Source organism: Mytilus trossulus, chromosome 4, assembly GCF_036588685.1.
Source record: "Mytilus trossulus isolate FHL-02 chromosome 4, PNRI_Mtr1.1.1.hap1, whole genome shotgun sequence".
Classification (NCBI taxonomy): Eukaryota; Metazoa; Mollusca; class Bivalvia; order Mytilida; family Mytilidae; genus Mytilus; species Mytilus trossulus.
The window spans coordinates 16,947,488-16,961,927 of record NC_086376.1 but is presented as its reverse complement, the minus strand read 5'-3'; the positions used below and the strand labels follow the sequence as shown (position 1 = coordinate 16,961,927).

The 14,440-nt window shown below is 31.7% G+C and overlaps 1 protein-coding gene across 1 annotated transcript; it reads right to left on the bottom strand.

Annotated features, from left to right (window-relative positions):
* Positions 1-6,388: 6,388 nt before the first annotated feature.
* On the bottom strand, positions 6,389-10,842 carry LOC134713765 (uncharacterized). The gene is made up of 3 exons (XM_063575053.1): positions 10,504-10,842; positions 8,441-8,545; positions 6,389-6,651 (listed from the first exon to the last, which is right to left on the bottom strand). The coding sequence occupies exons 1-3, from the start codon at positions 10,836-10,838 to the stop codon at positions 6,498-6,500; spliced, it is 594 nt and encodes a 197-aa protein (XP_063431123.1). The 5' UTR covers positions 10,839-10,842; the 3' UTR covers positions 6,389-6,497.
* Between the last annotated feature and the right edge of the window lie 3,598 nt (positions 10,843-14,440).

Genomic DNA, 14,440 nt, shown 5'->3' with positions numbered 1-14,440 from the left:
GTTAACCACAAATATTGTTTTTGGAAACTACAGTATGTCTACAACAATATATATGCTGGGTTTTTCTAAAATCATGAAAATGTAATGTATTATTTATTTCCAAAGAATGTTTGCATATTAAGTTTATGGCAGACTTACGAAAAATTGTTTTACAAAATTTCGACCGTGTTCATCTTCTGCAACAAAAAGTTACGTGCATCTGTCCAAGTTATAGAAACGTCCAAGAAATCGAATCCAAAATTAGTTGTAAATATCTAATATTGGGACCCCATGTATCTCTAAAAGTAACATTTATATGAAGGCATATTTTAAAGATATATTTGAAATGGTGAAAACTGTATGCAAATTTTTGTCAAAATATCACCCGTGGGATCAAAACTGTATCGCATGCCAGGGGCGGACCCAGCCATTTTAAAAAAAAAGGGAAGGAGGGGGGGGGGGGGCCGAACCCAGGCCAAAAAAGGGGTGTTCCAACTATATGTCCCCGTCCAAATGCATTGATCGGCCAAAAAAAGGGGGGGGGGGGGTTCCGACCACCGGAACCCCCCACCCCCTGGATCCGTCAATGCATGTTTGCAGAAAAAAATTCGCATTCACTAACTACAGTAAAATTCGAACGATTGGTAAACAGAAAGTCACTTCACAAGATTAAAACGAAACTAGTTTGTTCCATTCCTGCATTTTTGGTAATGCGTACAACTACATTCTTACATTCAAATGCATGGAACAATGTACTTGATGTATTCAGACACTCACAAACAAAACGACTGACTGGAAAATGCTTTTGCTGTTTCAATATGCTTATGTCTATTATTTCACAAATCTAGCATTCAATATATTGTGTTCACGTACCTTAATTGTATACAACATTGATATTAAATACATCCCAAACACTCCAGGAGTTTAAAAGAGATTGAGAATGGCTGAAGATACCAATGCCATTGATATCATTTTTGTTAAAAATATACTGAACTAGAGGTAATTTGTTGAATTATGTTTACAAATTTCAGTACTTTAACAAATTAATTATATATTTTTAGTAAATAAATTCAATACATCATAGATACCAGGATTGAAATTTTGTATTTTTGCTAGACGCGCGTTTCGTCTATAACAGACTAATAAATCAGTGACGCTTCATTCTTTAAAAAATCAAAAGGCTAAATACAGTACGTAGTTGAAGAGTATTGAGGACCAAAAATTCCTAAATGTTTTGCCAAATACAGCTAATAGATATAGGAGGATGTGGTGTGAGTGCCAATTTTAAGGTTATTTACTTCTGAGGTAAGAAAGCCGTAGTATTTCATAAATGTAATGTTTAGTAATTTGTAATTCAATATATTGCCTGTCAAGGAAAGGAATTTTATGAAATGTTATAGGTTTGGTTAAAAAAAATTGGGGCTAGTTTGGATCCTCAATGCTCTTCAACTTTTTACTTGTTTGGTTTTATAAATATTTTGATTTGAGCGTCACTGATGAGTCGTATGTAGACGAAACGCGCGTCTGGCGTACTAAATTACAATCCTGGTACATTTGATAACTATTGGAAAAGAAGGGCTAAAAGATACCGAACAGACATTCAAACTCATCAATCGAAAATAAACCGATAACACCATGGCTTAAAAAAGAGAAAAGACAACATACACATAATAGTACACAAGACACACCATAGAAAACTTATGACTTGTTATGTGTAGAAGCAGTATGCAGAACGTTTTATACATCTCAAATTACCTAAGATGGGGCAAGTTTGCAGTTTAATTTAAGACGGACATTATTTTCAAAATTACTTTAAATGTGTTTGAATGAAGGCGTTTTTCATGTTATTTGTAATATTGTCGATTGGGATTGTTTAGGTATTTATTCAGAGTGGTCAAAAGTGAAACAAACCATCAGCTACTGTACCGTTTTAAGAAATTGAATGAACATTGAAAAAACCCAGTCTACTAACAATAGTGAGCTCACCTTTCATTTCTGGCCCCTCATAAAATCTAGATATAGTGATTCAGCAAAGTCTGAAAATTGAGACCGAAAGGCCAAATTATTCACTTTACTTCTTTACCATTTTGAAATGTTTAAATTACTGCTTAATTGAACATAGATAATACTTCTTAAATTGGTGCGTACACAGCGTTTCTATGGATTTCTTATTTCATTAGGAATGCATAAAACTAACAAATTTGAACAACATGGATGTATATTAACTACTAAAAATATGTATGGTTTACTTTTTTGTAAATTGTTATTTGGATGGAGTGTCGTCTCATTGGCACTCACACCGCATCTTCCTAAATATCTATGTAACTCTGTGACTTAGAGGGAATAAACAAGAATAGCCAACATCCACATAATGTCAACTTTGCACGAGGTAGATAGTACTAACTATGTTTACTTTCAAGACATGTTTTTGGGCGCAAATTAATAATATTACAAACGGGATATTATATATTCTAAAAAAGAGTAACACGTTCACGTTTGCTATGTTATGATATTATGTCATATCAGTTGTAAAAGAAATGAAAGTCAGGAGCTAATATGACGTGTTAATGGCTACCATTCTAGGAAATTCAAAACTGATCTGTCAATATCAATTTTAACCCAAAAGATCAAAGAAATAGTTGATGTATGGTCAATTTACTTACTGTCCTTATATTTTGCTCCACAGGAAGTTACAGTTACGTTTCTTGTAAGTTAACATTTTTGTTTTGATGTGAGGTTTACCAGGCATGTTACATTTTAAAGGATTGTATATATTATGTAGATGTAAAAATAAAAACTTTCATATTTCTGTTATAGGTAAACGTCAGAATTTTTTAATTTTATATTTTACGATATCCTGAAAATTAATAATGTTGAATTATACAAATATAATTTATAGTGAATAATGGTATGTGCTAAATCAGAGTCATGTGTCTCTTGCTGAATATAATATTGCACCAGACAGGCTGTGTGTGCAGTTAAATAGTACTAGGGAAAATATTCATATATATATAGCAATAACCTTATATTGTAAAGTAGAGCTTAAAAGGTGATGCATTTAGATTCATTTCTGTCACCGACGTGATAATTTTAACCAATAGTGTACTAGTGTATATATATATGCCAATTAAAATCGCATGCCAATTCGAATTCATACGTTCCTAAAATCAAATATTTCAATAGAAACAGTAAATGTTCTAATAAACATTTTGTTGGCGAAATAACAGTATCCAAGTATAATGAACAAAACGCTATACAATCGTACATATACAATTTGACGAACGGTACAGTAAACATGGGATAGCGACGGTTAATTTAGAAAAAGAAACAACGATTGAAATGAGGATGCAATGGATAAAATGGTTATATTCTAGAGGATCGCACCATAATGTTTTGCTATTCAGTTTGGGTCAAACCGATAGTATCGTAACTGATTTTTAAGGTGCTACATTCAATCTTTCAAGCTATGGATATATAAATATACCAGGCTACTCGAAAAACCATGTGACCAAAAGAGACATATATTAATAGCAAAATACATATACGGTCAATTTTGCAGGAGAAAGTTGAAACTTTATATATCTGGTTTTTAACTATATTAAATTTCCAGTCATTCTTTTTGCCAAATTTAAAACGGGATGCCATTGAATTGAAAACAACAACAGGTTCAAAGTTACTAGGTTATTAATATCAAACAATATCAACCGTTTCCAATATGAATTTAACGTGCTAATCAGTTATGATATGAGTTCAAATGTAGTCTCAATTTTCACCTACCTTTGGAACGCTATTTTCAAATAGAGGCCACAAAAAGCGAAGAACTAGCAAGAGTAGGCTAATGCCGCTACAAGGCAACACTCGCACCCGCAAAGTGGAAAGGGATTAATATAAGTTGCACAACTTGTTTCCCAATCCACTATAAATAAATATGTTTAAATTAAAAAGCGAAGAACTAAAAAAACCCACCTCCTTATGTTTCGCACATTTTGAAATTCACAACAGGAATTCACAGTTAAGTTTTTTGTAACTTAATATTTTGGTTATAATTTGAGGTTTACCAGACTTGTTAATTCATTGAAATTTTGAAAAGATCGCATAATACCTGTAGATGTATACCTGTAGATGTACAATACATCGGTTTATATTTCCGTTATAGGTGAAACGAAGGGCTAATAGGAATCATTTCTGAATGATATATCCGGAAATCAAAAGCGTAGAGTTATCTTAACGAATATTATAGTGAATATTGTTAAGTGTAGAATTTATTATGTAAATGTAAATGTTTTAATAAATAAGTTTGTTGGTTAAAATACCGATATCCCAGTGACATAACAAAAAGCCATACTAACGTATAGATACAAATCGACGAACGGTGCAGTAAACATAACGACGACTTTTAAGGAAAACGATTTTAACAAGAATGAAATGGATACTATGGTTATATTCTAGAGAATCATACGCTCTTGTTCTTGTAAATCGTTTTGGGTCAAAAATACAGTATCCACAATGAATGATTGTGCTACATTCTATCTATCTATGTCCTTCATTTTGCTAATGTGCTTTGTCTATGTCGTTTGGTGTTACTTTGAATACTAAAACTTTTTTTTTGCTAGTGTTTCATTTTTTGCTATATGCTTTTTTTATGTTTCTTTGTTGCATATATGACGTAGCTCTATACTTATACAATCGTCATTGTGTTATTGTACCATGGTAAATTTATGTATTATTTTCGTTCATTTGTACTAATAAGCTTGGTCTATATGTCATTTTGAGCTTATTTGTTACATGTTTGTATGTTTTTTGTTTATGTATTATTAACATTTTTACCTGATATGTCTGTTTAGTTTGTACACGCATCAATGTCAATATAATGAAATTTGATGCGACTGTCATTCAAGTTAGAGGTATAATTAGCTAGCTATAAAAAGAGGGAAGCAAGATACCAAAGGAAGTCAAACTCATTAATCGAAAAAAACAACGCCATGGTTAAAAATGAAAAAGACAAACAGACAAACAATAGTACACGTGACACAACATAGAAAACTATAGAACAAACAACACGAACCCAACCAAAATCTAAGGGTGATCTCAGGTGCTCCAGAAGGGTAAGCAGATTCTGCTCTACATGTGGCACCCGTCGTGTTGCTTATGTGATAACAAATCCGGTAAATGGTCTAATTCGGTAGGTCACATTCATGAAAGGGTAGGGGATTGCAGTTACGACGTAAGGAACATATCCGATATCATTTGTGAAACGATAATTCCATAACGGTCAACCAACTCGTGATGGCGTCCTCAAAATTTACGAAGGAATGATTTCAACTTAAAAAAAAAACAGGGTTCAATCCACCATTTTCTACATAAGAAAATGCCTTCACTAAGTCAAGAATATGACAGTTGTTGTCCATTCGGTTGATATGTTTGAGCTTTTGTTTTTGCCATTTGATTAGGGACTTTTTGTTTTAAATTTTCCTCGGAGTTCAGAATTATGGTGATTTTACTGTTAATATACGATGTGACTCTGTACTTAGATAGCCCGTCACTGTGTTATTGTGCTATTGAAAATTTTGTATTCTTGTCTTTTTATTTTTGGTGGTTAAGCTGGTTCTATACACAAGCGGATGCCAGTTTGGTTATGTGTTTTTGTGTTTCTTTGTTATAAAATTGTTTGTTGTAATAGAGATTAAGATTATAACACAATGTTGACTGCTGTACCTCTATTTTGGACATTTTATCATGTCTGTTTGTTTGATTCACATACTGTTGTCAATATAATGGAAATTGATACAACTGATTACAGGTGGGAGTTTTAAGCTAGCTATTAAACCAGGTATAATCCATCGTTCTCTACACAAGAAAATGTCTTCACCAAGTCTAGAATATGACAGTTGTTATCCATTCGTTGCTGTGTTTGAGGCTTTTGATTTTGCCATTTGATAACGGACTTTCCGTTTTGAACTTTCCTAGGAGTTCGCTATTTTTGTTATTTTACATTTTAGTAGGCCTGCCTATCGATACAATCATCTTGATTATAGAAAATAAATACACAAAAGGTGTCATCCCAACTGACGTACTGTGTTAATCGACTGATATAACTAAAATGACGCATGAAACACTTTTTATAATTTATTTCACAGGGATCATGTCAATTACTAATAATTATTTCAAACATTCATTTATCATACAGTAAATACACATATCATACAGTAAATACACATATCAAACAAGTCTTTCACAAGGTTACGCTCATTTACACTATACACTATAACGCATACCATTCAAGCATTTTACTCGATCATACTCATACAATATTGACACTTTAAATCTATCATTTATTCTCGTAACTGAAAAAACACAACCTAGTGACAATTTGCATAGGCATGCCGACCTATGTTTCCATACAGAATAAAACCGATTTATCAAAGATATGACTTATCTAGAATGAAATTTACACATTTTAAAGATTTGAATGTGTTAATGTCCGTTTTCTTTTCGGAGAAAGAATATAAAAAATGGATTCATGTACCGACATTAACACATTCACAGTGGGAGGGCACTTCAACGGCAGCAAAAGTTACTGGTGGATAATGTGGTAAATGGTCATCCCAAATCAGTAACCATTGGTGACGATACATCTGTACACATGTGTTTCTACCACACGTTGCATTTTCTCTGAAATTTAAAAAAATCAATATTTTCATACAGATCATGTAGATAAAAGATACAGTGCGATCTGTGTACATCTAGAAAGAAGATAATACTTGAAACGCCGATGATTTCTGCAAATCCGTGTCATAATTTGTGACAATTCGGATAGTTATTTCTTTTTTTTGTACGCTACATTCTGAATTAAGTAGTTAATGAATTCTTAGGATTTTATTATCCTAGGTATATATTACCTTAGCCGTACTTGGCACTTTTTGAAATTTTGGATCGTCTATGCTCTTCACTTTTGCACCTATTAATTTATTAGTATATTGATCTGAGCGCCACGGATGAGTCTTATGAAGACGTAACGCGCGTCTGGTGTATTAAATTATGAGCCTGGTACCTTTGATAAATATTGTCAGCTAGTACCGACAACTTGCTCATAAAATTTTTTAATTGTATTCGTCATCAAAACTATGTACAGTTTGTGCCAGTAATGGTGTTTTTACTTTACTTTGATGTCCTTGCTGTGAAATTGTCCATCCACCAATATAGTTATAGTAGTTTAGTTTAAGACGTTATTATAGTTTTGTACTTTATAGTAGATTTTAGCTAATACCCGCCTTTTTTGGTAAGTTTTTCGAAATACTATTGTTCGTGTTCGATGTTGGCACACGTATATCAATTTTCGCTCTAAAATTTTTACACTATAATATTTTTTTTATATGTAAAAACCAGTCACCCCAACCTCTTTTGAAGTAAAAAGGTTGATTACTTAGGTTAACAATTTGGTATAAGTGGCAGATATTTTTGTTTGTTTGTGCTTAATTCATTTAAGACTCTGAACTGTTTAAAGATTTGGATATTATATATACATCTGTCTACTGTTCAGACAGTATATTTTCAAACTCATTCGGTATTCAGGAACTTGCAGCTGCTACTCAGACTTTCTAAAATGTCATTAGTGTCTAAGCAGCAGAAAATTGAAGAACCAGGGGTATGTCAAAGAACGTCTCGTCCTTTTTTGAAAAAAATAGTCGGAATATACCAAAACCTTGTTGATAAATATTCCATATCAACTTCACAAATAATACACAACGGTCCTGAGGTATATGTTCTTGGTACCGAATCTGGTTTTTTCATCTTACTTACGTGATATAGTATTCTTTTCCTTGTCTTTGTACATTATTACATTTTGCTAATGTGATTTGTCTATTTGCCTTTATGCTTATTTTTATGGTGATAAAGATTATGACACAATTTTGACGGCTGTACCCTTTTTTTTGCATTTGTACCTACCAGTATTATATCTGTTTATTCTGTTCACACATCGTTGTTTATATAATTTTTTGCGCTTGTCAAGCAAGTGATAGTTTCAGCTGGCTTTAAAGCCAGGTTCAATCCACCATCTTCTACATTTGAAAATGTCTGTACCAAGTCAGGAATGTGATAGTTGTTTTTCATTTGTTTGGTGCGTTTGAGCTGTTTGTTTTTGCCATTCGCTAAAGGACTTTTCGTTTAGAATTTTCCTCGGAGTTCGGTATTTTCGTTATCTTACTTTTAACATCTAGATGGATTTGCTTTACGTCTATTTGGTTTTGGTTGTGTTGGGTTTATTATTCACTCACCAATAATCCACACTTTTATCTATTTATAACTATTTTTGTGCTTTTACTACCAAAAAACTTCAAAAGCTTTGAAACAAGTGCGTGTTTCTTTCCCCCACCCATATAACATGCATTCGTAACTGAACCAAAGTAAGATAAACAAGCTAAAGCAGACATTCTGCTAATGTCAGACTTAGAATACTTACGGACATTTCCCAGTAGGAACAAACTGGAAAGCATTTTCAAAATGGACGACTTTTAAATTTCTATTGTTGGATACAGTTGTGTTTATAACTTCATATGCAAATTCCCTATAAATAAAAAAGAAACTATTTTAAATATAAAACGGTTATTATTTGTACAAACAACTAAAAGCTGTGAAAACATACAGCTGCTGGTATGGTTCAAGGTTCATGTCAAATTGTATCTTGCATATATTTTAAAACTTATTAATCAAAAGATTTTAAAGATGTCTGAGGAAGGGAATGTACGTGAATGACTGAAAGAATTTGTATAGTTTTATTTAAAAATAATATACTTTGTTACTAAAGGAGAGGTATATAAGGGGGAAATTAACAGTAACCTTTATTGCCATGTGGATAAGAGAAGATATCAATGACTCAGTAAACCAACAAATTAAATACACCCAAAACAGACGCAGTAGTATACACGGTACATACTCATTATACTGTTTTTCGGCAAAAACAGCTGTATATTGAATAGTGTGAAATTAAATCATTGCTCTATGAAACACTTAACAACATTTGCACTAAGAAGACTTTTATAGAATATATAAAAAAGAAGATGTGGTATGATTGCCAATGAGACAACTATCCACAAAAGACCAAAATGACACAAACATTAACAACTATAGGTCACCGTACGGCCTTCAACCATTAACAAAGCCCATACCGCATAGTCAGCTATAAAAGGCCTCGATAAGACAATGTAACACAATTCAAACGAGAAAACTAACGGCCTTATTTATGTAAAAAAATGAACGAAATACAAATATGTAACACATAAACAAACGACAACCACTGAATAACAGGCTCCTGACTTAGGACAGGCACATACATAAATAATGTGGCGGGGTTAGAAGACTGCAACAAAGAACTTGAAGATGATAAATCATAATCTAATTATATATCAACAATGAACTTCAGTTCCGATGTCAAAGAAATACAAACCAGACAGTTGATATTGAAATAAAGCATTATCTAATAGTGTCGTTATGCAAAAGAACATTTTTACAATGACTTATGTGAATATCAATTTTCAATAGACCAATAAACAGAGAGAGAAGAAAAATACAAAAGTATTATAAAAGGCTAATGACAATTCCATATTCATTCTTAGAAAAAAAAGGTAAATTTACATTATGTTACCACTTTTGACAACGCTGCTAAAATATGTATTCTACCAAAACTTTTTTAAAACATAAATGGGTAAGTGAATGCAGTGAAATTTTTTAGTAATCTAATATGTTTAAACCAAATATCTTACAAATAAAAATAAAACTTTAGTCGTTAATTCAGATTTTATTTGGAAGGCGAAATATTCCGAAACCAATTACAAACAAGTTTAACATGGACATACAATGTACCCATGTACATCGATTCAATTCCACATCATTTTTTTTCTATATATATTTGAGATAATGCATTAGATTATCAAATTTGAATATAGTAGGTGTTTATTGATAATAGCGCCCATTGTCTCCATTTAGGTAGGTAGATTGGAATATTACTGTCAATTATCATACAGTCGTTGATACAAGGTATTGTAATACAAGGTAATTGTTAACTGTACATTTTTAAAATATGCAAATAAAAGTGTACTTTGATAGGTTTTCACATTTTTTACACGAATATATACATATATTAATATAGTTATATCAGAAACGATTTATGCGTTTGTAATTGATATAATATATTATCGCAATTATACATATATTAATAACGTACTTTGAAGTTTAAACGATTTATACCGTTGGGATTAATATAATTCATTTTTTCGCAATTAACAGAAATACATGGTAGTAAATTCTACTTGTACATATCGTTGCAAGTTTAATGTTATCTCGATAAGAAAACATACTTCAAGCTTTAGAAAAAAGTTATACATATGCAAATAATTTTATGCAGTTTGCAAATTCAAATAAAATCAGTTCAAATAAAAGTATGCAAACAGTGAAACATAAGCTCATATCAGCTTTTAAAACTGACAGCAACCTGTTTCATTTGTAGAATATTATTGAATGACTTACGTTTGACAACAAGAATCTAGCACAGTTTTACTGTTTGGAACAATATTTCCAACATAACTGGTTTCATGAGTTCTGCGGGTACCCTCAGGTTTTATCACAGGTAATTTTGTAAGATCATTGGAATTAATTAACAATCCAGGAAACATAGTTCTAACAACTTCACTCATTGGTTTAGGTTCCGTTGTTGAATGATCGGAATGATTGTGATCTGAACAGTTACAGTTGGGTTTCTTCCACCATCCGTGATGTTTTCTCCACCATCCCTGGTGAGAGCAATATGAAATACCATACACACAGCTTAATAGCAGGAGCAGTAATCTCTGGTAGTTCGCCATGTTGTTGGTCCTAGAAGTAGATCACAACATTACATTTTTCAAGGGTATTTTATAGGAAACACCACTAAATTAACATTTTGACATTAAAAAAGATAAAGATAAAATCAATGCTAAACTATGCAAATATATAGGTGTTGATTAACTATATGTGGTTTTGGTCTTTAAATAAATGAATTGAAAATGAAATTGAGGATATCGTAATATTACAAACATGATATAACAATGACAGAATTGTAAAAAAAAGGAACCCTTGAGGTATTTTAAAAGTCCAAACGTAACGGACATAAGATAAAAAGAGTGAGGCTAAATTAAAATTAAGTCGATCACCTTTGCAAACTGAAGAAAACAAAAGACCTTCTTATGAGTAGACATTTTTATTTAATGTTCAAGTTAACATTTCCCGTCTGTGTGTTTATTTTTGAAGTCGTAGAGGTTATGTTATGAATGGATACAAGACACACATTAATAACCTCCCATTCAGTATTTATGTCAAAAAATTTCATTGTTTTAACAAAGAATTATTTATTTCTTGTCAGTATCTTTATGATATAGAAGTTAATGGCTTGTATGTCTCTTTTTACCTGTGGTGCGTCTTTCCACCTGTAAAAAGTACAGACTTGCATTATTTTTTTTTTAATTTCAAATTGAAAATACATCAATAATGAAGATGTGGTTTTAAAACAATGATTGGTCTTTTGCTATATAAACAATCATGATTGCTTTATAATGATGACAATGCAAGTAAATTAAAGCAGACTGATATAACATTAATAGATGAAGTGAAAACGAAAGGTTACTATATCTAAGTCAGGTCACGTTAGTGCAGAAATGTCATTTGAGATATCAATTATCGTTATCAAACATTGTCAAATATGACCAATTTATATGACACAATTGGTATGATTTACTATGCACAGCAACCTCAGCCGAAAGGATATTTGATGAGACACATGCATCTTCCGGAAACTAGTTGTTGCCCACAACTAAATATCAGTCACGGGAAAATAATCCATTTACACTTTTTGGTATTTTTAAAAGTACTTCCTACAATTGCAGCCTCAAAGCTAATGTGGGAAATAATTCAACCATGGTTTTACTGATATCTAACAGGCTTTCATATACGATTGATGTTGTAAATGTTATTCAAAAGACTGTTTTTTTAAAAGAAATTTTTCAATTATATCACATTTTCTTATGTTCATATTATATCAATTTTAAATATTTGAATTCAAGAAATTAAATTATTGGCCCTATAACCTTTTTGCATCAAAGCTGTATAACCTTATGTGATAATACCAACAAAGCTTTCATCTTAAGAAATGCTGAAAAAATTTCAGCAGAATTGTACTTTTAGCACAGTAAATTATACAAACTCGACTTAATTGACTGTTTCATAGACATATATATTTATCAAAAGTACCAGAATTATAATTTAATACGCCAGACGCGCGGTTCGTCTACATAAGACTCTTCAGTGACGGTCATATCAAAATATTTATAAAGTCAAACAAGTACTAAGTTGAAGATCATTGAGGACATGTACACTAATAAGGGAAGGCGGTATGATTGCCAATGGGACAAATATTGATTAGATACCATTGGATAATAATGTAAAAAACCTCAAGAACACGGTACGGCTGCCAGCAAAAAGCAAAGTCCATACCATATGGACCATAAGCTGTTAAAGAGTCTAGTATGATGAAAATGAATCAACTCAAAAGAGAAAACCAACATCTTCAATTTTATTAAAGACAACAAACGAAAAAAAAATCAGACAGACAACAATCAACTACAACCCCTGAGTTATAAGCACCTGTCTTGGGACAGGCACATACATAATGTGTTAATGATAATCATGCTGGCAAGCGACCAACCTTCTCTTGTTATGGGACAAAGGTAATTCTCAGATTATAATTTGAATATTTTAAATATTCAAGATATATATTCAAGATTAAATTTGAACACCTCTAATAGATTTAGTGTAAAAACCTCATAAACAGTCCGAGAAAAGTATGGCCGGGTGCAGTGCCAAACATTAGTGATATTTCAGATTATGACAAAATTTTCAAAGGTCTTGTAGTGTTGGATTTTAATTTATTTTTATTCGTCTTCATCAATGTCTTCCTAGTCGTTTAAATCAACATAAGGTTATCAGAGAAATAATTGATAAACATGCAAGTCTTTGGACTGCAGATGTTTTGTTATAACGCTGATAGACAGGACAAACTACAAGAAACAGAAGAGACCATATTTAATAGTAAAGGAACAGAAGCAAGAGGCTCTCAAGAACATGAATAGCCCACCTGTAGTTTTATGCTTTTATCTTTCATCAATGATTATTCTGCTTTTATATATGTATTCATGAGAGGCTTAAAAACTCAATTTAAAAGTTGTTTGCATCTGTCATATTTTCTTTAAAAAATGCATTTTACCCCTATGTTCAATTTTAGCCTCAGTGTCTATATCTCTTGACGTACAGGGAAACACAGTTCCAAATATATACAGTTTTGTATTAGATACTCGGAAACTCATTCAGTTCAAGTTTTCCTGAAAGTGATTCGGCAGTTTCAAAGGAGAAGCTTTTTTTCAAAGTAATCCAACTAGATGAATAAATTGTGAAAAACTGTCCTTGAAAGGCAAAAACTCCTTAAGGGCATACGATACAGTTTTGATCCTGTATTTACAAGTTCATGAAAATTTGCATATAGGCTATTTTTTACCTGATTAAATCAAATATCTAATAAAAAAATATACCTTCATGTGCTACTTTTTGAGTAAAATGAGGTCGAAATTTTGTATATTTGCTCATAATTCAGATTTGTGCCCGTATTTTCTTTTTCGAAAGAAAGACATAACTTTTTTGTTATAAACGATAAACACATTGTTTTTTGTTAAATAATTGGTAATTTCTGTATTTTATAAGTATCATAAAAAATATGCAATTCTTTATTCAGAAATAACTCATATTTATCAAATGTTCATGAATTGAGGAAAAAAACGTCATTTTTTACTGCATGTTTTTCACAATAAAAACAAATCCTCTATTTACAGTTTTATAAAATTTGGTTCACATAATCTCCCTGCAAAATGAAACAAATTGCCGTTTTGAAAAATAGGGGTCCATGAACTCGTTTTCAAATTAAATCAGTTTGAATGATAATAATCAGTCGAAAAATGCATCATTTCCCGATATGTCACAGTTTGACAATTTTGGACATGAAACTTATTTTTTAGACAATAACAATCATGCAAGGAGTAACCAAAGACTCACAAACCAAAGGACATTTACATCAACATTTATAAATAATAATTAAGAAACAACACAAACTCCACAAAAAACCGGGAGTGAAATCAGGTGCTCTGTAGATCTGACTTTTCTGAACATGTTTGCTGTTTACAGTTCTGCAATAATATTCAAGATAACAACCGAAACCTACAAAATTCCCTTTAAATCATCAATTCAGGGGCAAACACTTAACCTTAGGCATAGATTACCTTATCTGTATTTGGCAAAACTTTTAGGAATTTTGGTCCTTACTGCTCTTCAACTTCGTATTTTATTTGGCCTTTTTAACTTTTTGGATTCGAGCGTCACTGGTGAG